Source organism: Leptosomus discolor, chromosome 21 (genome assembly GCF_034619465.1).
Source record: "Leptosomus discolor isolate bLepDis1 chromosome 21, bLepDis1.hap2, whole genome shotgun sequence".
NCBI classification, from domain to species: Eukaryota; Metazoa; Chordata; class Aves; order Leptosomiformes; family Leptosomidae; genus Leptosomus; species Leptosomus discolor.
This window is the reverse complement of record NC_141411.1, coordinates 1947194-1974897: the sequence shown is the minus strand read 5'-3', so window position 1 is coordinate 1974897 and position 27704 is coordinate 1947194. Positions and strand designations below refer to the sequence as shown.

General features: G+C 55.6%; 1 protein-coding gene across 1 annotated transcript in view; it reads right to left on the bottom strand.

The window, feature by feature from the left end:
• Window positions 1-27704, bottom strand: part of PLXNA2 (plexin A2) — a 149672-nt gene that overhangs the window by 55570 nt on the left and 66398 nt on the right. The window contains exons 4-7 of the mRNA XM_086476606.1: window positions 10602-10702; window positions 5701-5824; window positions 4506-4659; window positions 3211-3307 (exon numbers count right to left, since the gene is read on the bottom strand). Coding sequence (XP_086332732.1) covers window positions 3211-3307; window positions 4506-4659; window positions 5701-5824; window positions 10602-10702 — 476 coding nt within the window. The remainder of the gene's footprint in view (window positions 1-3210; window positions 3308-4505; window positions 4660-5700; window positions 5825-10601; window positions 10703-27704) is intronic.

Below are 27704 nucleotides of genomic sequence, written 5' to 3'. Positions count from 1 at the left end.
TCGGCTGAGGGTCCTTCATGGTAAAATAATTTCTTTGGAGGGATGTTCTGATACAACAAAAGTAACAAACAGGTTTGGGAAAACACACGCTCAAAAGAGTCTTTAAGCAACGTCACAATTCATTCAGTAATAAAATACAAGCTGGGATTTATTGCACATCACTGCATTGGTGTAAAATAGAGCACAATTTGCACAGACACAAGACTCGAATTTTAGTTTCTAGAAAGTGGAAAACAAGGCAAGGCTGGCAAAAATTGGATCGGTTGTTTTACAAGTCAGGAATGCTTCAAGTCAACAGTAACACTTCTGCTCGGCCCTGGGGTGCAAAGAGTCCAGCAAGCGCTTTTGATTCATGTTGGAAGAAATTAACTGTTTATGAAATGTTTTTGAAGGAACGCAGACCCCTTCCAGACACGGGGCGGCCCAGCTGCCAGCGAACTGGCTGGGTGGTTTTTATTCCACACTAACTGGCTGCCAGTTAGATGCACGGTCCAGGACAGCTGCTAATATGCGCAGTAACCACCTCCTCCATCTCTGAGGCCAACCCTCCGGGCCACGTGGTGACTGTCTGCTGGCGTCAGTATAAGCTGTGCCCACGGGATTCGGCTCCGTGTCACAACCTGCGGCTCTGGAGACCGCGGTGCTGCCTGGAGCGGGCAGTGCCAAGGGCAGGGAAGTGCTGGAGCGAGCCCAGGGTCAGCACAGACGGATGAGCATCACCAGAGAAGCGGGAGCGTGGCCTGAGGTAGGAAACTCTGGAAAATGAGGAAAGCAGGTCTCCGGGCGGAGGCTCTCTCGCCAGCCGGGCTGAGGCCACGAGAACGTGTGTTTTAACGACTCAACTGTATTCTCCTTCTGATGCATTTGTAGTGACCTTAATAGCTGAGGAAGCTTATTCTCATCGTGCTCATGCAAATCTGGGGAAGACTATCAAGTGCTGCAAGCTTCCTCAATTACTCGCTTGTTTGACCCATTTCTGTCTCCGTTTCGGTCTGCAGCTCTTCTCCCACCCACCCTCACCTGGCCTGGCCCTGCCTCCGGCTTCCCCGCCTGGGGCCAGCGGAGCTCTGCTTCCCTCAGCACCGCCGGGTCCCACGGAGGAGGACCTCTCTGATCACCCAGGCCAACGGCTTGGTTCAGCACCTCTTGCTGTACCGTAAGGTTTTCTGGCTGCTGCTTTCAGCTCTGCTCAGCCCTGGCTGAGCGTGGTGAGGGGCTCCTGGCAGGATCCTGAGCAATCAGAGACTCACACCAGGTCACCGCCTTTGCTCTTTCATCCCGATCCAGCTTTCCTAAGGTCTCTCCCCGTGGGTTCACAACAGCTGGATCCAGCATGGGAGGCTTCGCAGAACTAGTCTGCAAAAAGCAGCATGTTCCTGTCCAGCCCCAACCCCCTTCTGCCCCTCTTAGCCCAATGTCATCACCCAAGGGGTACGTGCTTCATACACCACAACCACTTCTTGTGCTGCCACGCAGCCACAAAGAGCACGGCTGCTTCCCTGCTCTCTCTAAACACCCTCGCCCTTGCAATGAAGAGTCTCAGGATCAATAGGTCTCTCTTCTCTGCTGGCTGAGACCTGTATTCCTTCCTCCTTTTGGCATGCTGTGATTCATTCCTGCCAGGCTGGCTCGTGCCCTTGCTGAACTCACTGATAACTAGTCCGGCGTGATGTAAGTGCTGCAGAATTTACCACCGCGTTAGCACTTTATCTCCAAACACAAGCTGGTGGAAAGGCACGGTCAGATGAAGCCAAATGACAGGCCAGAAAGGATGCATTGCCTCTCCAGATTTAAACCTCAGCTCCTAAGTGAAAACAGGGATCCCCGTGATGCCATCCCTCAGGCAAATTCAAAACCACAAGAATGCAGAGGAACTGCTGGAGGGACTGCAAGTGCTCGCAGCCGGAGGAGAGGCTGGTGCTGTACAGCCCGGCTGAGGGACAAGGACGTAAGGACAGAGTTGTGTGTGAGGGGTAGTGTGGGAGGAGGAGGCAGGGATCATTGGGGTAATGGATACAGACCACCCTGAGAGGCAGCGTGGGGGGACTGAAGGACTCACAGGGCCCCTTTCATCCCGTTACCTCTGCTCTGTGCTGTGGCCCAAAACAAAATAAAAAAAAAAATTGAATGCATGCCTAGAAAAACTGCAGGCCAGCCAAGCCCATCAGCACACACAACCCTCCTCCAAGCGCAGCAGGGAAGGCCCCGTAGCTTGAGGCTTCAAATCCAGTGCAGAAAGATTGGGAGTGACTCCCACCAGGCAGCTCGAGCAGCAAATCACGCTCCCGGAGCAAAGCTGGCAGCTGACCCCTGTCATAAAAGATGCTGCCCAGCCCCGTGGCTCAGGCCTGGCGCTCACTATCTAACTTCTGGCAGGTCCTGCCCACATTTCATTTTGGTGCTTTAGAGCTTGCTCTGTTTCCAGGAAGAAATCTATAAACGCTCCAGGTCTGTAAACACGTTTCTCAGGCCAGCCAGCTGTGTGCCGCCTTCCCGCAGCAGAGGTGCCCGCGGCGGGTATGTCTCCACGATGCTCAGCAGCACCGAGCCCCCAGCCCTCCACGGAGCAGCCCACTGCTCCTGCCACACACCCGGGCGGCTGGACCGGGCTCTCAGTGCCCGAGGCTCAGGCAGGCTGCAAGGAGCTCCTGCCGCCAGCACTCCTGCTCACCCCATCTAAAACACAACCGCTGCGCTCAGACCCCAGGGCTGGAGACGTCCAGGTCAGTCCCTGCCACCATCTCCTCCAGCAGCCACGCTCTCCTCCATCACCCCGTGGGGCATCCTCGCAGCAGCCAGCACCCTGCCCTCCTGGCCGGTGCAGTGTGGAAGGGCTCTGCCTGCAGCCCCCCTCCCCGCTGCCTCCAGCCCACCTCCCCGGACCCTCTGCTCTGCCTTCGCCAGCTGCCTGCGAAGACACATGCGAGTTCACAGTTGCGGGATCGCGCAGCTTGGGGGCACCAGCAGGTTAAGGTTTTTTCAGGCTCGCTCTGCCTTCCTCTCACAAGGCAGAGGAAGCTGCACCCGCACCCAGAGAAGTTCAGAGAAGACAGGGACTGGTGGGCTCCCCTTCTACCGCACGCGCCTGCTGGCTGAGCCAAGCAGTGTGATGACCCCCCAGGCTGGGCCTGCAGCCCAGCGTCCATCGCCGGCCCCTTCTCCTTCCAGCTGGTGTTTCGCTCTGCTCGGGGATAGGGAAGGAGCACTCACAGCTGGTGGGCACTGCAGTTGTAGAACTTGAACTCCGTGCTGACAAACGTCCTCCCCGTCTCCCGCGACTTCAGCTGCAGCACCACGCCGAACCAGTCTGAGGATGCAAACCAGAGCCCGTCAGTCCCGCCGGCAGTAACCAAGGAAGCAACGGCAGACGCGGGGGCACCCGCTCCCCGCCTGCCAGGGTGCTGAGCCATCTGCTTCTGGGGTAGAAGGTGGAAGCCAGGGTGCTTTCATCTCCCTGCTCCGCCAGGACCCCCACCCGCGGTGAGTCTGCAGCAGGTCCCCAAGCTGGGGGCTGAGCATCCCCCCAGCTGGACCCTGCCCTCCAGCACCCCAGGGTGCCGGGCTGTCTGCCTCCAGCAACGCCTCCAAACCACATCAGGCTTGATGGCAAAACGCATTGGAGACACTGGGTCTAAACGCTGCCTTGGGTCACAGCTGAAATGATTTTGGAATCTCACCCTGTTCCCTAAAGGATTCTGTCTCCAGCATAAAAGCACTAATCCAGTCTACTCTGAGCAGCAGCGCAAGACTAGAAGAGGAGACCATGCTGGAAACGAGGGCATTAGTGAAGCTCTTTAGGCGCCTCAGCACCGGGTTAATTAAGAGCAGATTGCTCTTCTGGAGCTGCTGTGGGTAAGTCTACGCTAGCCCTGCCACCACGGCGGCTCTCGGCCCCCAGCGTTGACCAAATCTCAAGCTCCATATAATGCCTTAGAAATACAAAGATACCAGCAGGGAAGCACAGTTGACACCTGGAAGGATGCCAAGGAGAAAATGAGTTTTAAGCAAGTAGCATTTTTGTTATGGGAAGAGAAAATATGACAGCAGTGACATTAATGAAGAAACAACCCAAAGATCAGGACCGAAAAATAGAAACTGCATCCACCTACTTGTGGGTGCTGAGCCAGACCGAGGGGAGGGCTCCTGCTTTCCAGGGGCACCCTGTGTGGCAAGGCTGCAATCCCCTGTCCCACTCACGATCCACCCAAGGACACACAGACGGCTCCTGTCCTGTCTTGGGGAGCTGTCTGGCAGCGCAGGGAGGGTGTAAGGACAGGGCAAGCACACGATGCTGCCTGCTCCCAGCCTGTCTTTCCCTGTGTGGGACGCATTTCTTAAGGACGAAGCATATTTAGCTCCCTGGGTTCAATGGTCTTTGACAGGAGCATGAATTTCTCCAGCCGCAGCCCCAAAGGGTCTGCTCCAGCCAGCAGATTCTTCCAGACCTACACTGCGCTTTCTGGTGGCACAGATGTCGTGTTGCTGCCCAGAAGTCAGTTACTTACCCTGATCCACGGGTATGGCAGGAACATCTTTTGCTGCTGGCGAAACACACACCACCCGGCTGCCCGAAACCTGCCCTTCCACCTCCGTCAGGTTTCCGAAGAGGCAGGTGACCCCGGCCGTCAGGTCTGGAGCATCGCTCACCAGCAGGCTGAGCTGCAGCCGGGGAGAGGAGGGGCAGAGGGGAAACAAAACACAGCCAGCGACCTGTTAGCAGGCAGAGCTGCCCGAGTTTCCATCGTATTTTCAGTACCTGCTGTTTCCCCGTTCAATACCGACCCCCTTCAATTACCCGTCCACCCGCAGGAGGTGGGCAGCTGCCCTTTCACGGGAAGCAGAGGAGGAAAAAGAAAGCCAAGGATGCAAGTTCTTTACCGACACAAAAACGCCTTGCTGAGGCAGTTCAGGAGAGGTGGCAACGGCAGCTCTTTGTCCCCCTGGTTGCTCTACGTGGCGTTGCCACCCTCAACGCCCACGTCAGGAACCTGTGACAGCAGTAGCGGCGCGTTGCCCCTCACGCGCGAGAGCAGCAGCGACTGCCCCAAGCACCCTCTGCACGCACAGCATGCACAGCGCCCACCACCTCCCTGTGCCGCGACGGCCCCGCTGCAGCACGGGGGGGACAGCCCTGCCCCGGCCGTCAGAAACCAGCACGTCCCCACGGACCCCATCACAAATGGGGACTGTCCCCACGGCAAAGCGGTGCCTGAAGGGGTGAGTGGCCTCCCACCAGCCCCACGCCACGCTGACCCCGAGTGCTGGCCCCCGGGGGCAGCCGGCCCCGGCGGGGAGCGGGAAGGGGCTGCGGCAAGGCCAGCTGCCGCGGGGCGCTGGGGGGCTCGGAGAGCAACAGCTGGGATGCTTCAGAGCGCCAGGCCTGAGCACAGCTCACAGATGAGGTTTTTGGGAAACAAAGCCTTTCCTTTCAACAGCTAATGAAACCGGACCAAGAGAAATGTGAGCTGAGGCCCAAGAGGAAAGGGAATTTGTTTCTGCCATCCCCACCCCCTTCTTCCCCGGCTCGGATGACCCCTTTGGTCCCTAGTCCCTCTGCGAGCCTGACTTCATGAGAAAACATTTGTGCTGATGGGAAGGGAGAAAGGCTGGAGAAGGGACTGTTCCCTTGTGAACCCGAAAAGTGCTGGGAGTGCCTCTCACCAACAGGTCCACCCCTCCCCGCTCGCCGGCAGCACCTACCGGGAGGCTGTGCTCGGAGACGGAGATGCTGCTGGGCTGCACGGTGACGCTCATGCACTGCCTGATGCTGCCTGCAAATCGGTACGGCTCGTCTGCCCGCTCGCAGCTGTCCCTCGGGGAGCACCTGCCACACACGAGCACACATCAGAGCCCAGAAAGCACCGGGGGAAGGGGTCCGACAGCTGACCAGCGGCGAGCTAAACGGAAGGGCAGAGCCTCGGCCAGGGGGAGAAGGGAGTTATCAGCAGGACCGAGGGTGATGCTCTGCACCAGGGCCAGGTTAGGTCCAAAGGGCACTGAAAAATGCTCCGTGATCAGAGGAAAGACAAACCAGAAGTATCTCAGGAGCAATTCCCAGTCCTGCCTGCACTGGGACACAATCCAGAGCTGTTAAGTCCCGTGTGCCAGCGGCACAGCGGGTGCTGTGGGTGTGGGGTGAGCGAGGCGCTGTGCTGCTGCTCGGCCAGGGCCCCTGCAAGCCATAAATCCATAATCTGCACAGAAACTAAACCGTAAAGCAGTAACAGGCAGTAACAAGACGATGCCTCCATTCTAATTAAAACAAAACCACACAGTTCATTAATCGTCTCCTCCTGGAGCTGAGGAGCGCGGCAGGGCCAGGAACGGGACTTCCCAGCAGCTCCACTCTGGCCGGTTTTCATGCCCCGGGCTCCCAGCTCTCTCCATTCCGGCCATCAGGAATGCAAGCCTCTGAGCACGCCAAAGTGACTGGGACTGCTCCTAGCACGCCGTGTGCTCCAGGATGGCTCGTTATCCCTGTTTTTCTATTGCAGGTGTCCTTGGAGTGCAGTGGAATTAAGCTGATTCCAGGCGGTAGAGGAGCGCCCGCTGGGAAACCAAGGAAGAATTATCACTGTTTCAAACCAGGTATCAGAGACGGCAGCACAGCACTGGCATCCCCCAGTGATTTACTGTTTTATGTCATTTGGGGAAAATCCTGTTCTTCCAACCCCACTCCCTGGGTGCAGATGACATACTGGCCTTTTGGTATTAATGGTCTTAATAAGCTATCAGCAAACGTTATCACTCTTCACTCATTGCTTATCTTGGACCCCATTTCAAATGGTGGCACAAAGGTCAAGAGGATCAAGACACTGTCACCAGCCCCACATGCCACCAGCAAGTTCCCTTCTGACAGTGACTTGAGCGTGTACGTTACTCAAATTAACAAGGTGCTGCTGTCAAACTGCCGGTCCTGCTGCAGAGCGGCTCGGGCAGCCCCAGACACACACATGCCTCAGCAGAAGCACCTCCTGCGCACGCAGGGGCCGAGTGCTGCCGCGCACACCTGGCTCTGGCCAGCCGACAAGCGCCTGGCAAAACCAGGGCTTCCCGCTCTGAAACAGTGGACCACCATCCTCCCTGCAAGGCTGTTTGCTTTTGATTAAGCAAAGCAGAGTTTACTCTTTCCCTTTCCAAACCACCCGTGTGATCCCTGGCAAACGCTGCTGCTGTCCTCCTCACCCCCTCGCTTTTTTACCTTTTTTTTTTGGAGTATAATGGAGCTAAATATGAATGCTGCCAAAGGAAGAATTATTGAGGTTTAAGTGAATCTGTAAGATAGCTTTAAAGTGAGCTCTTGACTGGAGCCTTTATCTCATTGACTTGCTGGAATGGCTCTTTTTTATCATACTATTTATGGCAACAGCCCTAACAGAGATAAATAGGTCTGTAGACAATAACACACTTGCAGAGAGCAGCATATGGAAGTCTTGCGGGTTTCAAATCCCACTGGGCTGAAGAGACTCTTTAACAATCTCCTTGAGGCCTCTGCTTGCTCCCAAAGAGTGCTGTTGGTAGAAGAGGAGGAGCGAAGGATCCTGCTCTCGCACGCAGAGGATGAACTTGCACAGCAAGCGAACCCCCGGCCAGCAGGACACCGCGGAGGTGCTGGGCAGGGCCGGGCTGCTGAGCCATCGCCCTGCTGCTCCAGGGTCCCTCGGGTGAGCAGAGGGGTTCTGCAGGACAAACACTTTTCCCTTCCTGCTGGTTTTGAGCACCTTCCCAAGTGTCCTGCGTCCAGGACTCCCCAAAGCTCAGTCCAAGGCATGTGCTGCCCACGGCCACCACCTCACCAAGCACCTCTCAGCATCACTCGTGAGCAGCACTACCACTGCCCTCAGCCTCTAGGTACGCACACGCGTACGCCAGCACGCGCTGTGCCACAGAGCCTAAAGCCCTGACTCGGGCCTCCAGGAGACAGCAGCGCACAACAAGCACACCAGGAAAGCTTTCTGTAATACCGGGTCAGGAAAGCTTATCCCAGGACAACTCAGATCCTTTTCCACTATCATTCCTCTCTGGCTGGCGGCGTGGAAGGCAGGACACACTGCCTGATGCCAGCTGGAATGGGGTGGTGGTCCGTCTGTCTGTCTCACACCTGTACCTGTTCAGACATATCATTTAAAATTCTGATTATTTTTTTTTTCTGGCGCCCTGATAGCTCGGTACCTGCACGTCCATGCTCTCAGCTAAGCCTCTGGCAACTGCCAATGTGGATGCCAAGCACCCAGAGAGGAGCTGCCTGACGGGCTGGCCTGCCCTGCTCCTCTGCCCTGGCACCCCCTGGGACACAGACCCCGAATCCGATGAGCAAAACCCCACAACAAGCAGTGGGGAGAAACGACTGGATGAAATCCCTAACTGAGACTCAGTGCTGGTGTTTACCACACCCACACTTGCTCAGGCAGCCAGCCACTCTCTTGCTCTTTCAAGGACAAAACCATCTCCTCTTCTGCCCCTCACCCTTTTCACCGGCCCTCAGAAACCACAGCGCGAGCATCACACCCTGACCCCCAACCCTTCGGCTGAGCAAAGGAGCAGCTGGTCCATCTGGCAGGAGGGACATGTAAGAATTAGAGGAGAGAGATGACAAATTAAATACAAACACTCCAGCGCTTGGGGCCTCCAAACAAATATGACAGAGGTTTCAGGAATGGCATGATAAACGAAATTATTCACAGCCTAAGACAAAAGCTAAAAAATGATTGCTCCAAGCAGGCCTGGGAAGGGCAGATGTTCCAAGGGAGGGTTGAGAAATACCATCAGGGAAGAAACTCTTGTTGGGAATAGGTTAATGCCGAAATGTCACAGCCAAAAGGGCAGAGGAAATGACACTTTTCTCTCCTCCTGACATTGAGTGTTTTCTCTCTGCAAAATGAAGATAACAACCTTTACCTGCTTCCCAGGTGGTTTATGAAGATTCGGTTCATTAGCATTAGGAAAGCACCCGGTGATCCTTGCAGAGGAGCTGCTGCAGGAGTCTGAGGAGCAACACCAAACCCACACCCCTACAGGTACTCGATGCAGCCGTCCCCTCCTGCTGCACGTCTCGGCAGCACCAGGCACTACAAGGCCACTGTCCCCAGGGGAGCGGATGCTCTCGGACCCCTGCAGCTGGTTCCTGGGAGCACCTACAGACCTGCAGCTCAGGCCAGAGGCTGAGTAGAGCACATCCCCTTGCCTCCCTTCCTTGTCCCCTCACTATCAAAAGGCTGCAGCAGCTTTCGTCCCGGCCGCTGGAAGGGCACACGGGGATGGCTGCCCTGAGGGAAGAGCCAAAGGGATGGGAATCTCCGGGGATGGAAATCACTTCCTTCTGACAAAACTGCTGTGACAGTAAAGACTTTCGGACACAACTGCACATATGGTGGCATAGCTGTAGGGCTGGACAGGCTTGTCTGAAAGGAAAAAAGCTAAAAACAAAGACAAAAAGATGCCCAGGGCGCCTGTGGCCCACGTTGCCGTGCTGCTGGCGGGGGCCGCCCTGCCACTGCCCCCGGCCCCTGCCCGCGTGGAGCCCGCGGGGTGCTCAGGGCCGGCGGCTGCAGTGCTTCTCCCGGGTCTCCCCAAGGGCGGCAACGACTCTTTGCAAACCCAGTGTGCCGCGGGGAGCCCGTTTGCACCCCAAAGCCCCCCAGGACCTGAATCCAGGCCGGATTTGCGGAGGAGCCGGCCCTTCCCCGCTCCAGCACCTGCTCCTCAGGCAAGTGGCCAAGTGCTGCTGTGCGGGTCCCTGAACTCTGCCGCTGCCCCGATTTCCATGCATTTAACGGGGCTGCTCTGCAAGCTGGCACGCGGCCGGAGGGATTTCTATTCCTCTCCTCCAGCCTCCTCGAGGCTTTCCCCTCCTCCCCCGATCTGCCTCTGCCTGGTGGTCTCCCTTCCGCCTTAGGAAGTGATCGTTATTATGGCAGGGGAGAGAAAGGAAGGACACAGACACCTCCTGAATGCAGAGAGTGTTTCCTGGAGCTCCCCTGAAAAAAACACACCAACCCTCAGCCCTTTGTGCCTGCTGATGTGCGCGAGGGGCTGCCAGCTCCGAGCCCTGCGCTGCCGGCTCTGCCCCATCGGGGATGGCTGGAGCACAGACCCCCTGACCTCTCCTTGCAGAATTTAAATATCTCTTCCCCATAATAGGGCTTGCTGCTCTGCTCTGTTCCAGTGCCGTAATCTCTCTGAAAGCAAATTCTCGCTCATATAATGAAGTCTACTATTGCCTTTAAAAATCCCCTGTTAATTGGGAGGCACTTGTGGCTTGGGCAAGCAGGAGCGCGCAAAACACGAGGCCTTCGTTCCCAGTGGTCTAAATTCTGCTTTCCCGTCGTGTCCGTGGCACCCTCTCCATGTGTGCAGCGAGCGACCTACCACTCCTAAAGCAGGAATTTGGTTTTTTCACTTCTTCACAGAAGCTCAGGGATTTTTTAATAGCATTCACGCTGCAATGCAGGGGAAATGTCCAGCGAAGGGAAGAATGGATTGAAGGAATTTCAACCTAATTCGCTTTCGCAAAAATTCTATGGGAGGTGCTCGGTGGCTTCGAAAGCTGCTTTTATCATCACCACCAGCAGCTCAAATGAAATGGCCAAGGCTGGACTTACATGTGGTGGAGCGTGCACCAGCCGCAGTGGGGGTCTCCCGAGCTCAGGCACTCCCCGCAGGTCGTGTACTGCTCGCAGGACTCCACGGGCACCCGGGACACCTGCAAAGGAAGCAAACACACGGGCTCAGCGCTCCTCTCTGCGCAGTGGGCAAGCAAACCAAGAGCAGCTCCAGGTCCTGCTTCACCAGTTTGAGTCAAGTAACACAACAGTGATTCACAAACTTAGATGAATTTGTTCCAACATCCATGAGAAACTCAGCCAAGAAGAGGAAATATTGGGGACTGAGTCATGAAGTCACCCCGTCCCTCGGGTGCAGCCCTGCCATGAAGCACGGGCGCAGCAGAGCCCCAGCCTGGAGCCCGGCCAGCCTCCCACCGCTGGCGCCAGCTCGCCAGAGACCCTCCCGACCTCCCTGCCCAGAGACGCTCCCGTGGCCAAAGCCGCATCCTTTCCTCCCTGATTTACAGTTTGCTGTCTCACGCTTGCCCTGGGGGAAGCTGCTTCAGGGAGGAAAGCCGGCAGGGAACAGAATTTGTTGGGACTTTGCAGGTTGGCAGCTTACCTAGCCGACGTGCGTATTTCACTACTTGCTCCTCCTCGGCCACCCTGAGCCCTTCCAGCACCAGCCTGGACTTGGCTGCCCCGGGGGGCTGCCCGCCTCTCCCAGGCACGGGATGCCAGAGCAGAAGAGCGAGGGAAGCGCACGAGGGAACACCGACCCTGCTGCAACCCCCCTCCTGCACTTATCGCACCCGCGGAAGGTCCCTGTGCGACGCTGAGGTGTCGCACGGTCCTGACCCGTTTATCAGCACTGAAAACCCCAATGGCTCCAAAATGACACCAAGCTTTAACCACGGGTCGTTGCTCGACTCCGACGAAGAAATTCCACTTCAACCTTTCTGACCCATCCCTTGCCACCTCCGGCGGGCAGGGAGTTTGCACCTCCCGTCCCGAGCACAGCGCTCCTGCACTGGCCCTGCCTGTGTCGGTCCCTCTCCAATGTATTTACATTCCTGTTACCAAATACCGTAAATAAGGATTGCCGTTCCCGGCACAGCCACCCTGCAGCGCCGGCCGCTCCCCTCAGGCCCCGGGAGCGATGCCTGCAACTGGCTGAAAATTAAAACAACTGTCGGCATTGCACTCGCTCTGTCCGTCAAAACAGCGCCCGGCTCCCAGCAGCTGGGGCGCGCGGGGTGAAAGGAGCAGTGTCTCACCAAACAACGGCCACTTTCACGCCAAGTGCTGTTGACACAGTGAGAACCCAGTTCCTCTCTAAACACGACACCAATAGGGCTGCTATTCTTCTTGTTTCCCCAGCCCTACTCAACAGCTTTTCCTAAAACAAAAAAATTGCGCGTGGATACGCGGGGCCGGGTGCTTTTTTCCCCGAGGTGAAGTCCGTGGGACAGGCCCAGGGCTCAGCTTGGGGTATGCTAAGAGCAAAGCAGCCCTAGGGCTGGAACCGAGGGGTGTGAGAGGCAGAGCCAGGTACGCCGGGCGTGCATTTAGCCTGTGAGGGCTGCAAAGAGCTTCAGAAACGGAGAAGAGAAATGCAGGGTGATGGAACAGCACAGAGGCGTGAAGAAAGGGCTTGGGTTCCACCCTTGGCTGCAAAGGGTATCCAGGGTGCCCTCCCGGGGTCTTGTCTGCACCTCGGGTGGCTGCACATGACACGCTTTTACCTGCTTTGTTTCTTCCCTCTAAGGATCTCAAAGCACTTCACAGACATCACGGGGGTGCCGGAGGAAGCCCACCAGCCCGGCGGCAGGCAGGGCCTCCCCGGCACGGCCGAACCAGGACTTGGACATGGATCTGCAGCCATGGCATGCCCACACCGCCCCCATCGCCGGCGATGATCCGAAATGTCCGGAGATGCAGACATTGCACTGCTCCTGCGTGGGAGCCTGGGAGCAAAGGCAGGTTGTCAAACCAAACGAGCAGCCCATGGAGCTGCGGTGGCTCTCAGCAGCCCCCGTGGGAGATACCAGTCACTGCAGGATGCCTCAAGGGACGTTTCCCCTAAAATCTGCCCAGGATGTTGAGCCACGTTGGTGGGATGGCTCTCACCCACCCCAGAGGTCAGGACAGCCCTGAAAATATCAGGCATTGCTGATCCCCTGCCTCTTACCCACAACGTGAGGCTTGACAGGATCCGTCCCTGTGATTTATATGCAGCTCAGGGCTTTTTTCATGTTTGTGAGGAGCTGGATGCTCTTGCAGCGCTCTATAAATAACGGAGGATTTGAATTATATGAATAACAGTTCATTACAGATGATTTTATGTTAGGCATTTGGGTTCTTTTTCTGCTCAGAAGCTGTGGCTTCTGCACGTGCTAATTCTTTAAAAATTAGGCAGAAATTTTGAACAATGCCTAGAGTCGCAGGTTTCTAGCCCCAACGGGACCGCTTGATCCTTTCCTTGTAACGCCTGCAAATGCAGGGCAGATAACTTCACCCGTTCTCCTTTTCGCAGCATTCAGTGCTCAGTGGCCGGAGTGGACCTGGCAGAGGCACGTGGGTGGGCTGGCGCTGGCTGAGCTGGGGCACCTGCTCCAGCCAAGCACAGCATCAGGGCAGCGGAGCCCTGAGGGTGCCTCTGGGTCTGCGCTTCTGCAGCCCTGACCACCCAGATACACCCCGTGGCTGCGGGTTTCTGGTCCCTGCCTGGAGCAAGATCGAAGACTCCAGGGAAGAATAAACCACCTGCTTTTTTCCAATATCTATGCCTGTAACTTTGAAATTCACCCTTTGTAAAAATTAATGCCAGAAAACCCACATTTCTCCAATACCCAAGTAAATGTTGAAATGAAGAAGTTCAAAAAAGATTATGACCAGAAAGCATTTAAATATTTGCATGCATGAAAAAGGTTGGGGGCTTTTGCAGTATTCGGCCAGCTCTCACAGTACTAATGCATAATTGACCATCCTTACCAACCATGATCCAAATATCGAAAATATCCCAGCCCTCTAAAGAATATGTTTCATTTTAATGGAAAAACAAGAGAAATACCATTAAGAACAGGATACATCTGTACGTTATCCCATACCTATCATGAACACAGAAGACAGAAAGCTCTATTTCCTTCAGAGACAGTACAGAAGTGAAGCTCAGATGTCCTTACTCTTCCTGATGGCAGGCCGGAAACACTCTTTTGGCTTTTGGTATTTTTAAACTGTTCTCTGCCAGCCTAATTATCATTATGAGACCAAAGCATTTGTACATGTGAACCGCTGCACTGGTGAGAGAAGATAAGGAACACCAATGCCTGCAGGTGGAAGGCAAACCAACACGGATTGGGGTGGGGGACAGCGGACTCCCAAGTCTAAGAACTTCCCCCTCTGTCTCCTTCAGCCATGGACTGCCCTCAAAGAAAAGAAAAAAAAAGAGGGTGGAGGCAAAGAAGCAGCTGAATAGGAAGGAAATAGTAAGAAAATGGGACAGAAAAGCACTGAAAGGAAAACCAGAAGCGAAGAGAAAAGACAGCAGAGGGACTGCTGACAGTCTCTGGTATGGCAGCGGCCATCGGTGTCTCGAGCACAGCCACCCGCACCCCTGCGCCACGGCAGCACGCCGACCTTCCCGACGGTGGGAGCAGATCCTGCCCCTCCTCGCGAGTCCCTGCCCGCACACCCTCCCGCTGCCCGCGCCGGCAGCTCAGCTCCGCAGCCGAGGGGGAACGCGGCTTCAGAGGATCAGTCTCGGCAGATTGTGCGGCCACAGGTGGCTGAAGCGAGGAAGGAAACGCTTCTGTCAGGAATCAGGCGCAGCAGAACCCACCAAGTCTGGAGCGGTTCGCTGCCCGCAGCCACGAGGCGGCCGATCGCCTGGCAGCTGCCCACGGCAAGGCAGCGGAGAGGGCAGTGAGGGAGCAAGGAGAGATCCTGCCTGCGAGCCGGGCAGTGCCGGCTCTGCGGGCTCACGGCTTCCCCAAGGCAGAGAGCAGGAAAGGAGCGGGTGCACGGCCATCAGGAACCCCAAACCGTGGCCACCGCCGGGTCCCACATGCTAGCCCCGCTCGGATGGCCACAGGCACTCGCAGCATCCCCATCCCGGCATCCCCGTCCCAGCGGGCACCAGCACCTCGCAGCTATGCATAACCAATGTGACTCCCATCTGTCACAGCCTGGTCTGTTTGCTCTCTCATCCTCGCCAGCCCCTGGGGCAGCTCTGTGTGCAGCAGAATGGTTTATTTGGAAAGGGCTTTGGTTTTCAGTATTTAGTTTTTAAATGCAAATACTTCTCTTTGTTTACATCGGAGAAGACAGGTCACAGGAACGCTCCTGGCACTCGGAGCAAACATCTGAGGAGGTCTATCACCACTTCAGGAGTGTATTCCCCACCCCAGACTAAGCCCCGAGAAAGCTGTTGCCTGAACCGATGAACTTATCCGCAGAGCAGGAGCACGAGGTCCTGGGGCACCCCGAGAGCAGAGCTCCCCACTTCAGCCCCCGTCCTGGAGCCCGAGCAGACCTCACAGCGAAGCCTGAGCTTTCAAAAGCGGACGCCCATGTCGGATGCCTTGAGATTTCTGCTCCAGCTACCACAAACGTGAGGTGAGGGGTCCTGAAGCCAAGCCAAGGCATGCAGGAGTTCCCCAAATGCAGCCTCAAATCCTGCACCCCCTTGCCTGCGAGACGGACTGCTGCTCCCCTGCAGAGCCTGGAGACGCCCGGGAGGCCACACCTCTGCTGAAGCAGGCAGCAAGTCCTTTCGGGGATAAGAGAAGGTGACGGGCGCTCCACATCAGCGTGGTCACAGCGAATGCAAAGTGATAAAGCAACTCAGCAGAGCTGAGGAGCAGCTGCATGAAGGAGAACAGCCAAGAAAACAACACTCCTGGGGAATTTCCGTGCTCCTGAGGGCAGAGCCCTCCTCCCGCCAGCCCGATTGCTACCTCTCTTCCTTCTGCCCACGCCAAAACTCCGCTGCTGAGTTTTTCAGTTCCCTATTTATAAATCTGCTTCTCAATAATTAAATGATAAAGTCTCATTACTGCTTTCCTTGACTGCCTGACCCACGACATCAGCAGGAAAAAAAAAAAAATCAATACAGACTCTCCAAAACACATGAACACAGAGTCTGCCAGCCCCCCGAGAAAATAAAGTAAGTGCGAGAATCCAGTTCCAAATAAATAAATACATAAAATAAGCAAACAAAGCAAAGTTTCCATAGCTTATGCCTGCTACCAGCACAAGCCTCTGACCTCCTTGGCTGAGGACAGACCCCGGGGCGCCCCACCGCCACAGCACACTGCCTGCAGACCCCTCGGGGTGCTGGAGTTCAAACAGAAAATCTATTTTTAATGACTTTGGGGAGTGTAGTAGAGATGCCAACTAGTTCAATGTAATTAAAGCTATCTATCACTCAGTGAGCAGGAGCCTAAAGTTGATGAACTTTCCAATGAGATTTTATTCTTCCCTTCATTCATGAAAAAACCACCACTTTGTGCTGCTGCAGGAGACATGAAGAAGTGTGGGAAGGAGCAAGGAGGACTCATCAGTTCCAGCCATTAACGTGTCATGGTGACAGAGCTGGGGAAAGTAAACTCGAACTTTCTCAGGGGCTTGTAAAAAGTTTGACAAGACTCTTCTTCCCGCTGTTTCTCCTCCCTGTGTCTTCACGCAGAACTGTTCAGATCTGGAGTCCTCCTGTGACGCCGTTTCTGCCAAGGGCAAAACCAGGGCGCAGGACTGCGGAGCTCCGGCTGCTTTGCGGAGCGAGACCTGTGGGTCCAACCTGCCCCACGCTGTGTGAAAAGTCCCACCTGGAAATGACTTGTTCTCGACTCGAGCTGAGCCAGCGGCGATCTCAGACACACTACGACTGATGCCAGCAGCGAGCACGGAAGACCCAGCAGCGAGCGGGATGCAGCCGGGACATGGGGGAAGAAGGCAAAGGGGGAACATTTTAACCAAAAAGCATTGAGGAGCATCCCCAAAGTGCTGCTGAGCCCCCGAAGGCCAGAATACCTGCATCAGCGGGGACAAAGCCATTAGCCCCTGTAGCAGATGAAGGTACGCACCCAGGCAAGGAGCGGATGAGGGGGAGTTCTCCTGACAGGTACAGCAGCTACTGGAGGGCCCAGCTCTCCTCTCCCACGCCGCTCAGCAGAGAAAGGATTATGAGAGCTACCAAAGGGCTGTCAGAACCAAATCAACGCCTGTAACTTTTGGCAGAAAAGCAGCGAGTGGGAGAGGACACAGAGACAACGTTTCCATGACTACAAAGGGATTATTTAATTACAGCGCTGCAGATGCATGCGGAGAAAGTCCCTTAAACTCTGATCCAAGCAACCTTTTCAATGAGTTTGGCTTTCCTGCTGTAAGAACCTCATTAGCATCTTAGGAGGACAAGCTGCATTTGAGCACAGGAGCCCAGATAGCTTTCTGAGCGAGTAATCACACCTTCTCTAAGCATACCTGCCTCCTTGGCTCCCAGTTGCCCTCCACGTACAGCACCAGGCTCCTGACGGAGGTGATGAAGGTAGGGGCAGCCTCCTCTGGGAAGCAAGGAAGAGTGAAAAACCAGCAACACCCCAAAGCAAGGCTTGATCAAGCTGTAAAATTATCCTCAAGCCAGAGTTTCCCCCATTCAACCCAGCGGCAGCCAGCATGACTCGGGCTTGGAGCAGACTCATGTTCTGGCACACAGGCTCCTGCGGACAAACGCCTTCCCGCGGTTTACCACGACTCGAGTTAATCATTGCATCAGCATGAAACATCTGAGCGAGATTTGTTGGAATAACAAAGTGTCCAGCAGAGATCCCGTCCCCGCTCCCCGGAGCAGCACAGTGCCATGCAGACCTGGAGGAGGAGAAACGGGTTTTCATCTCGAACACGGGCCGCCCGCGGCCGCTCACCGAAGGCTCGGGCTGTTCAACCTGGCAGCTCCTCCTCCGCCCTCGGCAGGTGACGATGTCGCTCGCTTGCTGCGGAGCAGACTCGTGCGGGAGGTGGTACAAGGCGCGACCCGCCTGGCACGGTCCCGGACCGGGCGCCCCAGTCCCTCGCCCTCCCTCGGAGCCCGGCTGTGCATCGCGGTGCAGCCCTCAGGGGGGGGGGGAGGGGGGGGTGCGCAGCGTTTGGGATCCTGCGCGGCTCTAACCAGGCCTGCCCCGTGCTCAGAGGTAGCCCCTGGCACGCCAGCGCCAGCGTGCGTGTGGCAGCCACCGCTCCAAAGCGGCTTGGCAGCATCGGCTCTCCCTCCTGCTTCCCATGGAGCACCTGCAGCCGGGAAGTGAGGGGCAGGGGACGCACGGCCGCCTCCATCAGCTACGTGTGTCCAGTGCTGGTGGAGAGCGGGCCAGCAGGAAAGCCTTGTGCACGTACAAGATCAGGAAGCGACTCTTCCATCCCCATATAAAAATAAAACACACCAGCTGGAGTATTTGCACAGGCTTCTGGAATCAGCAAAAATGCAGCAAGATTTACAGATTGACGAAGGAGGTCAAACCTGACCCCAGAGGTGCAGTCCCGCGCCGCTCCTGCCCCGCACGGTGCTGGCTGGGGAGCCCGGTGCCCCCGCACGCACACGGCGTGCACCGCAGCTGGGGAGCACAGCATCCTCAGCGGAGCATCTGCCTCATTTGGGGCACGAAGCTGCTCTGTTCTCCCACAGAACTGACCCACAGAAACTCTACTTGATGAGAAGGGCAGGTAGTTTGATAAATGTTTACACACGCTAATAATGAGGAATGAGATGCTAAAGGTCTCCACCACAAAAACCAGGTTATGCTGCAATACAGCCACGCGTTTCCTCCCCTGGAAAACCACCATGCCTCAGGGGAGCCGCATTTTTGCTCTTGACTGCAAAAAAAAAGTTCCAATGAGTTTCTGGAAACCAGGCTCTTTCCAGGCGTGCTGCACAGCGCTGTCGCTGCGAGCTCTGGCCGGGCGGGAGATCTGCAGCAGCAGCAGCAGCTCTGCGTGCTGCTGGCGCTGGCCAGGGTGACACAACCTCCCCGCCGCCCGTGGGAGGTCCCCCTGGGCGTGCTCCAGATTTCAGGACAAGGGGGTGATGTGCCTGGAACGGCCGCGTGGCACATTCAAGCGTCCCTGCCAGGGGACATCACTGCTGCCATCAGAAGTGGCTTCTCGAAGCGTTGGCAGCGTCTTCTGATGAACGGCACGCTGCTCGGCGAGACCACCCCGCCGCGGCCACCCAGCCAATGAGCAGTGCCCTTTGAGCACTGATTAGTCCAGGCCTCAGGGGAACTAATTAATAAGGATAAAAGGGGAACAGCTTTCCAAAATTTCTGGGCTCAGGTGAGGATCAATCCAACACAACAAACTTTTATCTTGCATCAGTTCACGGCCTCTGCGTTCAGCGCTTTGCCTTGCTGCCATGTAACTCACAACACGCTCCCTGCAGCCGTTTAAAAGTTTTAACAGAAGCTCAGAAAACTAATTAAGGTGAATAATTACAAAGTGCGCGCTTCTTTCCCTCTCTGTTTCGCAAGAAGTGGCAAAAACAGAATTCAGAATAATTTTGGAGTTACAACCAATGTAATTAGGTGTTCAACCAACACTTACAATTGGGCTGCGCTTATTAAAATTACTGTTTTAGTCAGAACATTGCCAGAGAGTCATTAACAGCACAATGGTTCCATTCCCTGGGACTCTAATTAGACTTGGACGCCTCGCAGCGCAGGGGATGCCCGGCTCCCCTGCCCGCTCGGCACTACAGGTGATGCCCGGCAGCACCCTGGGGACCCCGCCAAGGCTTCCAGGGCACTTTGCAGCCCCAGGGTGCGAGGACCTGGCCAGGAGGAGGGCTAGGACAGGGGACAGAGCGCCCAGCATCAGGCAGAGGGAAGAGGTGGCTCTGCGACACAAAACGCCCCAGCCGTTTTTGCGGCAGTGACCACGCTGGACGGTGCAGGCCGGGGCATCGCAGGCTCTGCTGCCTCCTCCTTGGAGAGAGGAGCTCAGTTTGATTTACAGAAATCCCTCTATTTCTTCTGTGCAGTGCCCTGCCGGGCTTTAGGCAGAACAAAGCCAGGTCCGTGCTAACTCTGTCCCTGGACCACGCAAGCCTGGACAGCAAACGGCCCTGCTGTCCCTAGGGCCGAACCCGGCACAGTCAGGAGGTGCCCAGCTGGAAATACCTGCCACAGGCGCTACAGCAGGACAAACCTCCCCTCCTGCTGCCTGCAGCAAAGAGCCGCCCCTCCGGCCCCGTCTCCGGCAGGGTGTTTGCACCCCGGGCAGCAGCACCGGTACGAGTGCCGCGCTGGTGGGTACCAGCCGCACCGATGCAGCTTGCTCTGCCTTGAAATCACCGTCTGCGCTGCCCAGTGTGCCCAGCACGGATGCTCTGGGGGCTCACTTCCATGCACGTCCCCGCAGCCCTCATCAGCACCTCCCTGGGCTTGGTGCTAAGGAGCCCCCACAATAACGACTGGAAGTGGGGACACCTTGGAGGGAAGGGATGCCTTGGAGGGAATGCAGCGCCCGTCTGGAAACACCCCCAGCATTCACAAACAACGATCCCACTCCAAGCAGCTTCTTATACTGGTTTGGAAATGATGGACATTTCAAAGTAGGTGTCAGTGCACTCCCCGTGTCAGAGAAGGGAGCTCCATGCTCTGAAATGCAGACATCCAGATCTGTTATGAAAGACCTAAATCTCAGTGGTGTGTATCACAGGAAAGCTCAGTGCCTGCTGCTTGCAATTGCCTTCAGCCGTCTGTTTTTCCTCTCTCCCCATAAAAACCACATGCTAGACAGCAGAGGCCCCTTCCCCCAAGCTGCTAGCCTAGAACTCATGAATTCAGTTAAGTTGTTAAAAAGGATTGTGGCAGGCTAAGATAAAACAGAGGAGTTTAAAATGACAAACAGACTCCTAAATGGGATTAGAGTCTTAATGAAAACAGTAATGAATGAATGAGGCAACCAAATATTACCCATTAATATTAGACAGATAGATTAGATCCCTAGGCGCTGCATTTAAAAACGACATGAAATTACTTCAATTACTCCGCGTTGATAAATAACGAGGCCATATTTACTGTTAAAACACATTTCCTCCACCCTCCCCCATGCTGGCTTTGGCTTCTGCTTCCCAAGAGGGAGAGCAGACCACTGGGAGGCTGAAAAAACGCACGAGGCTGGAAGCTTCCACCGCTCCCCTCCTCTCCGCAGGAGACCCGGGCTGGCCAGCATCCACCGCACTCGTACTCCAGGGCACCTGCTGCAGAGGACTGGTCCCATCAGTCTCAGTTACCACCCTCAATGCCGCTACTGCAGCCCTCGCTTGTCCGTGCAAGAGCCAAAGTGATCGCTGCCGCTTCACTTAAAACCTGATGCTCGCTGCATCCTTCTCTCTCAGAAATTCACTCTACCTTTACTTGCTGGTGGATACAGCTGCTCAGCATCCTCCTTCCCACACGGGGAAAGTGAGATTAACCTGATCAGAGGCCTCTTCTAATGAAGAGATCATAGACGGATAATTCCTGGGCGCTTGGTGTCATTTACATGGTAATGATGAAAGGCGCTCTGCTGAAGGTAATGTCAACACGAGTCCCTTGTCCTTGCGTCCCAGCCTCCAGCCCAACCATCTGTTCTCTGGGTTCAGGAAAGCCCTGGAGAACAGGCTGCTGCTGGGGAAGCTGCACAATATCCTTTCCAGCTCTGCTGCCTTGGCTTGCGAACCTTCGTGCCTGGACGAAGGCTTCTCGACGTGACTAGGGACGCCTCCCGGTAGGTGCTGCGCTCGGAGCTGGATGGCCAGCCTAGCCGGTAGGGTGAACAGCACGGCTGTAAGCACACCGATGTTGGTGTGGCAAATCACCGACGCTTTGCCGCTACGGGATCTTAAGTATCTTTGCAAAAAAACCTCACTCAGCCTCACAACGTATCAGTAAACAAGAAAAACGCGAAACATCTCATTCCAGAGATACAAGAGGAGCAGCCTGCAGACAGTGCAGAGCGAATCACTAGCAGCAGAGCGAGCCACAGAACCTGAGCCCAAACCCCAGGTCCTTGCCGCAGTCATCAGATATGTCACCTCATGTTTTCTTAGGGAGAAGAGTGGAATAACCCCCTGCTTCCCCTCCGCTGGGATGCAATCCCTTGGGGCAAGGCTACACAGTGGTCAATCAGGCCTCCTGGTCCCTCCAGCTGAAATCCTGCTGAGCGTGGAGGATTCATTAAGTGTGGGAATGGGGGGCAGGAGGGCTGAGGGGTTGTGTGTACCACGCAGATATAAATTAACTGTCCAGGAAGGCAACAAAACCCAGTCTTTGTGCTCTCCCACCCCGAAACAAGGGGTAAAGCAGGGAAGTGAAGAGGGAGGAATGCACAGAGCTCTTCCCACAGCTTGGGGAATGGATGACCTTTCTGATACTATACCTGTATAAATCTTATTTAATGAAAAAATAAAAAAAAAAAAAAAAAAAGAAGACTAAATGAAGGTTAAATCATTCCCTGCAGCAGATTTACATTGAAAACAAAGTCTGTTCAGACAGCGGTTGGTTTACACAACAGGCCTTTAACATTCCTTTCCGAACTACTAGGGTGACTCCTGACCAGCTAACCACAAGATGAGTGACAGGAGCCCTCGAAGCCAAAGGCAACGTGCCAAGACAGAGGCAGAAGAAACAGCGCTCGCCTGGGGTTTACTTTAAACACACAATTAGGGTTTTCGGTGGGTCACAAGTCACAACATGGTGGTTTTCACCCATCAAACCTTCCCCACAACATTCCCATCCTTTGGGACATGACTTCATTTGCCACCGCCAAGTCAGCACTTTGAACACCCACCTCCCCTCCCTCCGCACACCGCAGAGCAAACACCGCTGCCTGCGGCTTGGAAGTGCCCCTGGGAAACTGGGAAAACCAACCAAGGACCTCCCATTATCCGAAATAAAATCTGGAACGTTTTTTTGTAGCCACAGAAGGCTGGGCAAAGAGTCTGGCTTTCATCTTTACCCACTTTTCCTTGGGCTGCTGTTTTGCTGCACGGGAGAAGTAGAATCAAAGAGCAGCTCTGGGGCTATGGCATTGCTCTGACAAAAGGCAGAGGTGATACAAGCTCGGAGCTTATACATAAACTTCAGAATTGCTGCACTAATGCTCCCAGTGCTGCAATGCTAAGTCACTTGTCCCTAGAAGCCATATCAGATCCTGCTGTAAACAGTTACTTTGACATCAGCTTCTCACTGTCCGGATACAGCACTCAAAACAGTGGCATTTTGGGCAAATAATGCCATGAAACTATTTCTGCTCCATCAGAGCCTGAGGAACTTCTGCATATATTTCCATAAATATCACTGGCGTCAGTGCAGCAATAGACCCAACAGACTGCGAGGGGGATCCTGCAGACTGCTGCCGAGTCTCCCTACGGATCGACTCTAGGAAAAGCTATGGGGTTGAAAGGACTTTGAAATCACAAAATGAACGGGCTTGTGTGAAAACTGGTAGCCCTCAGCTTCTAGCGAGGCTGGAAAGAAGGGGGAAGGTCCTCCCAGCTATCAAAACATGCAGTTCGTTGCCCCGGGAAGCTGAAAATAGATGGCACTGAACAGCAGATCGGTTCATTAAGGCCAACTTGAGAATGTCAAAAATCTGTGAGGATGCACCAGGAGGAGGACTGGTGGGCATATGACCTGCTTTCTGTCTCCTGCCTCTGGCAGGGTGTGGGGCACAGGGGATCACCACAGTGGTTTTTAGAATCATCGAATCATTTGGGTTGGAAAAGACCTTGAAGATCATCAAGCCCAACCGTTAACCTCACTGCCAAGTCCACCACTAAACCATGTCAAAAGCGCCTCATCTACACAAGTGTTCTTACCGCCGTAGGAAAGAGGTGAGCCTACCAACACTTCTAGCAAAATTTAGTCCCTAGCGATATGTTTTTCAGCTGCAAACCTTCCAGGGGAGGCAAATCCCCACCTGTGTAGGGGCAGCAGAGTTGGAAGGGGATCTTCCCTCCCTCAGCTGCCTTCCTGCTGGAAGCCTGCACCAGCGCAGCTGCTCCAAGGGCATTTCTCTGCAGGGTAGCTGGCAAGGGACAGGGTTAATAGGCCCACTCCACGCATGACCTCTCTTCCCTCTCTCTGAGAGCTTCTAATTACCAAGCTAAAGAAAGAGGGGCAGCCGGCAGCATCAGCCAGACCCCACCGCCCGTGCCTGCCCTTGCTGAGCTGATCGATCGCAGCCCGCCGGCAAAGGGAAGGGCTTCACCCCTGGTGCAGAGGCTGAGGTCGCCAGGAAAGGCAGCTTCTCCCATCCCACCCGCACACGGAGCGAGCTAATCAAGGCGAAAGCCACCCTGGAAAAAAATGGGAGCATCAGCAGGTCCCTTCTTCCTAACAGGAGAGCAGCTTGGGGGGGGGCATGAATAAATAATGCTGCTAATGAAAAGATGCCTGCGCAGCCCCGGCGCGGCGGGGGAAGCAGACCGATGACTCTATTTCTGATGCACCGGCAGCCTGACAATTGGCAAATGAACCTCTGCAGTTATGTGTTTCCCCTCTTTATTCTTTTCTCATAAAACTGGCAGGAACAGGGGTAGGGAAGAGATGCTGGCGGCAGCTGTGTTCAGTATGAAAAATGAGCAGCATATGTACGGGAGGCAGCTGGAGCCCAGCGCTCGCTGCGGAGCGAGGGACCCCACGGCTCCCTCCGACCCCCTGCCACACTGGTTATTTCCCTCTCTCCAGTGGGGCCCCGTGCTTAACCCTTGCCTTGCTCTGGGGCTGCATCGACCAAAGCGGCCAAACCCACAGGGGCCTGAGGCTGCACCTGACGGTCACCAGCACCTGGTGCCCCCAAACAGCAGCGCGTTCCCCGCGTTTCTGGCGTGCCCAGGAGCTTTAAGAGAAGCTGTAGCCCCGCCGGAATGGGCAACACGTGTACCCACAAAATAACAGGCCACAGCTGCTCCCAGCAGCAGATGAAACATTATCCTCAGTTTAGAGATGAGGGACTGGCGCTGGGGAGAGCAGGGTAGTGGGGCACAGCCCAAGGGCTGCAGCCCGGCCTGAGCAGCGCCGCGTGTCCATTCCCAGGCTGCCTCAATAAACCGCTGCTGCTCTTCCTCCAGAGCCTGCTCGGCTGAAGGCCCCCGCACGGCTCTTTCTAGGGGCACACAGACAAGGTCTGCAGCAATTTGCCCCAAAACGCTTGGGACGCCCCATGTCGGGGCCAGTGTCCCCATGCCACCCCTCTCCTGCCCAGCACGGAGGCAGAGCTGAAGTTCCCTCTGCCATACGGCTTCTCCTCGCCCCTGCCCTTACAGCAGCCCCCCTCGAGTGCCTGGCTACTTGCCACCCCTGGCACACACGGGGACATGGAGGCCACATTTTGTTTACCTTCCTCGCTCAGGAGAAAGCCCTGGGCTGCATGGGAGGATGTGTCCCACCACCCACCTTGAAAGGGACCCCACGTGGCCAACTGGCCGTGGCACAGCAGGGTGGGCAACCCCACATCTGCCCGCTCCGAACAGACTCGCAGGCTGTGCTCCGCCACAATGCGGGCTTTGTTCCCGGCTCTGGCACGTCCGAGGGTGTCAATGACACTGAAAAGCTTTGACTGGCCCTTTCTGTTTGTTTTCTTGGCACACGCAAGTATCATTTAAATAGCCCAACCTCGGCTCTGCCCTGCACCTCGCGTGTGACGGACATTATTATTCAACAGCAGCTTTGCCCAGAGAATGGGCTGAGCAGAAAATGATGGCTTCCAGCCCCTCCAGCTCCTACGATGCCCACTCACCTCTCTGCCTGCTTTCCCAGGACAGCACCAGACATCCCAGGCTGGGCAAGCAGGAGCCTGGCTGGAAGGGCTGCAGGGCTCGTCCCTCAGACACCCACACCCCATGGGATGCGGCCTTTCCAAGGGGATGGTGAGCTATGGGGCAGTGTCGGGCAAGATTCAGTAGAGCCATCCCAGACCCTGCTTGGCTCTTCTCCGTAGCTGGTCATGAAGGTCTGCTGCATGCTGCAAGGCAGGCACACAGGCAACCCTCGATTCCCCATTTTGTGAACCATTTCAGTGTTCTTCAAATTGTTTAAATACTGCAGAAACCTAGAAGGAAAGTCACAGGCGTGAACCAGTTTGTGCAATTTTATAGAGCCTTGAAAAACCAAAGCATTTGAATGCCCTAAGTAGCTTTAAAGGTCACAGAGTCGTATCATTACTGTTTTCACAGCCTGACCACGGTCCTACTACTCGTTTGCTCCAGGAACGCTGCCACAGTCTCCACGGCTTTTTAGTAAGTATTGCTCTCTAACTACATTACGCTGTCCTTGCCAGTCAATTTTCTGCTACTCCATCACTTTCCCATTTGTATATCATTACATACGGCTGTCAAAAATAATTTAGGAACCTGACCACCAGTGTGAGAAATGAACCCTCCTAAGTATATCCCAAACTCTCTAATTCTGAAAGAAAATGAGCTTTAAGCCCTTTCCCCCAAAGAAGAAAACCACTGTCCCATGGCAGCTGTAGCACACCAGCCCTGATATCCCACACAGGCACGCCAGCAAGGGGGGTGACTACCAGAAAGAACATCTCAGGAGACAACACGGCAAAGCTTCAGGGGCCACGTCAAAACAGAGGAAAACAAAGAGCTGCTGAAACCCGGGGTTTGCTCTGTGATTCTCAGGGGTCACGTTTGCTCCCACCCCCAGCCAGGCACAGCCAGCGCGGCAGGTACTCGTGCAGCCACTGCACGCCCTCTGCCCAGACCACCCCAGGACCAGGATGGGCTGGAGCTTAAGATATCGTCTGCACTGAAGCCTCAAGACGACACACATGGATTATCCCAGTTTACTGCCCCGAACAAGGCATTTCACTTTTACCACAGGGATACACGCAGACAAAGCACCAGCCGCCCTCCTGGCCTGACCCTGCCCATGGTGACCTTGGGTGTCTCGCCCAACGATAAGGGGCCAGACTCGCTCTCTCAAGGCCAGAGAGGAGCCCTGAAGTGATAGTTTAGACTTGAAGAGCAAATTTAGACAAAGAGGAACACCACTGCTCCTCTGTCTTGATCCCCGGGCTGTGCGAGGCCGCAGGGCTGCTCTGCCTCGCCGGCGGCTGGGAGGGCGAGGTGCGGTGCAGGCAGCGCCGGGGAGCCACGCAGGCAGCTCGTGCGGGCAGGGAAAGGGTGGCAGAAAGCCCGAGGGACGCACCTCTGCCCCCACGCACACCTCGCAAAGGACAGGGGCACGATAGCACCCGTGGGGTGAGCCCGCAGAGGAAACCCCCCGTGGCAAGGAGGAGGAGATGGGGTGACGGCACGGAGCGAGGTTCAGGTTCACCCCGTCTTCTGCAAAAGTGAAATCGTGGGTTTCCATTCCTGCAGAAAAGCCTCCTGCAGCACCGGGCATGGCCTCCGGCTCCTGCAAGTGGTCAGCTCTCCCGGCAGAGGCTGAGCCCGGAGCACCAGCCCTGCACGGGCTGCGGCGCTGCACGGATCCATCTCTGCACACACACACATACACACACACACACACTTCTGGCAGTGCGGCACATGCCATTAATTAGCTGTTTCATCACAGGCCAGCATTAACGCTAGAGCTCCCCAAGATGCAGATCAAGCTGCTGTGTCCTCACCGAGTACCAAGGACGCCCGTTAGGCGGGAGCAGGCGGCTTCGCCTTTTGCAACAAGTTTCAAGAAAATTTGTCATTATTATCATAATACATTTACTGTTGCATAGCACTCATCTCTCCTCCTGTAACAGGAGGTGTTGCCAAGGACCTTAATGCCCATCATGAACACCAAGAGACAGACACAGTCAGCATCGCTGCGGCTGCCTTTCTGTGGAGGCTCTTCCACTGTCGCCGAGTCTCTCCCCGCTTCCCTTGACTCGAAGACTCCCCAGTTGTCGGAGAAAGTTGCCGACGATGGGATAGAGTCTGGCTGGCGCTTGCTGCCTGTGTCTAGCAAGCAGAGCGCCCGTGAATGCTCCGTGTGGGCCAGGAGCCATGTGTCCCCGAGATGACCAGACTGAGCCATGTCACCAAGCAGCGAGGAGGCTCCTTGAGTTCTCACAGGCAGCTCTCACCTTCCCACCCTCCCCAGCGCTGGCAGCTTTTGACGCCCAAAAACCGTGTGGGAGAGACTGACTCTCTGCCATGCACCAGGAGCT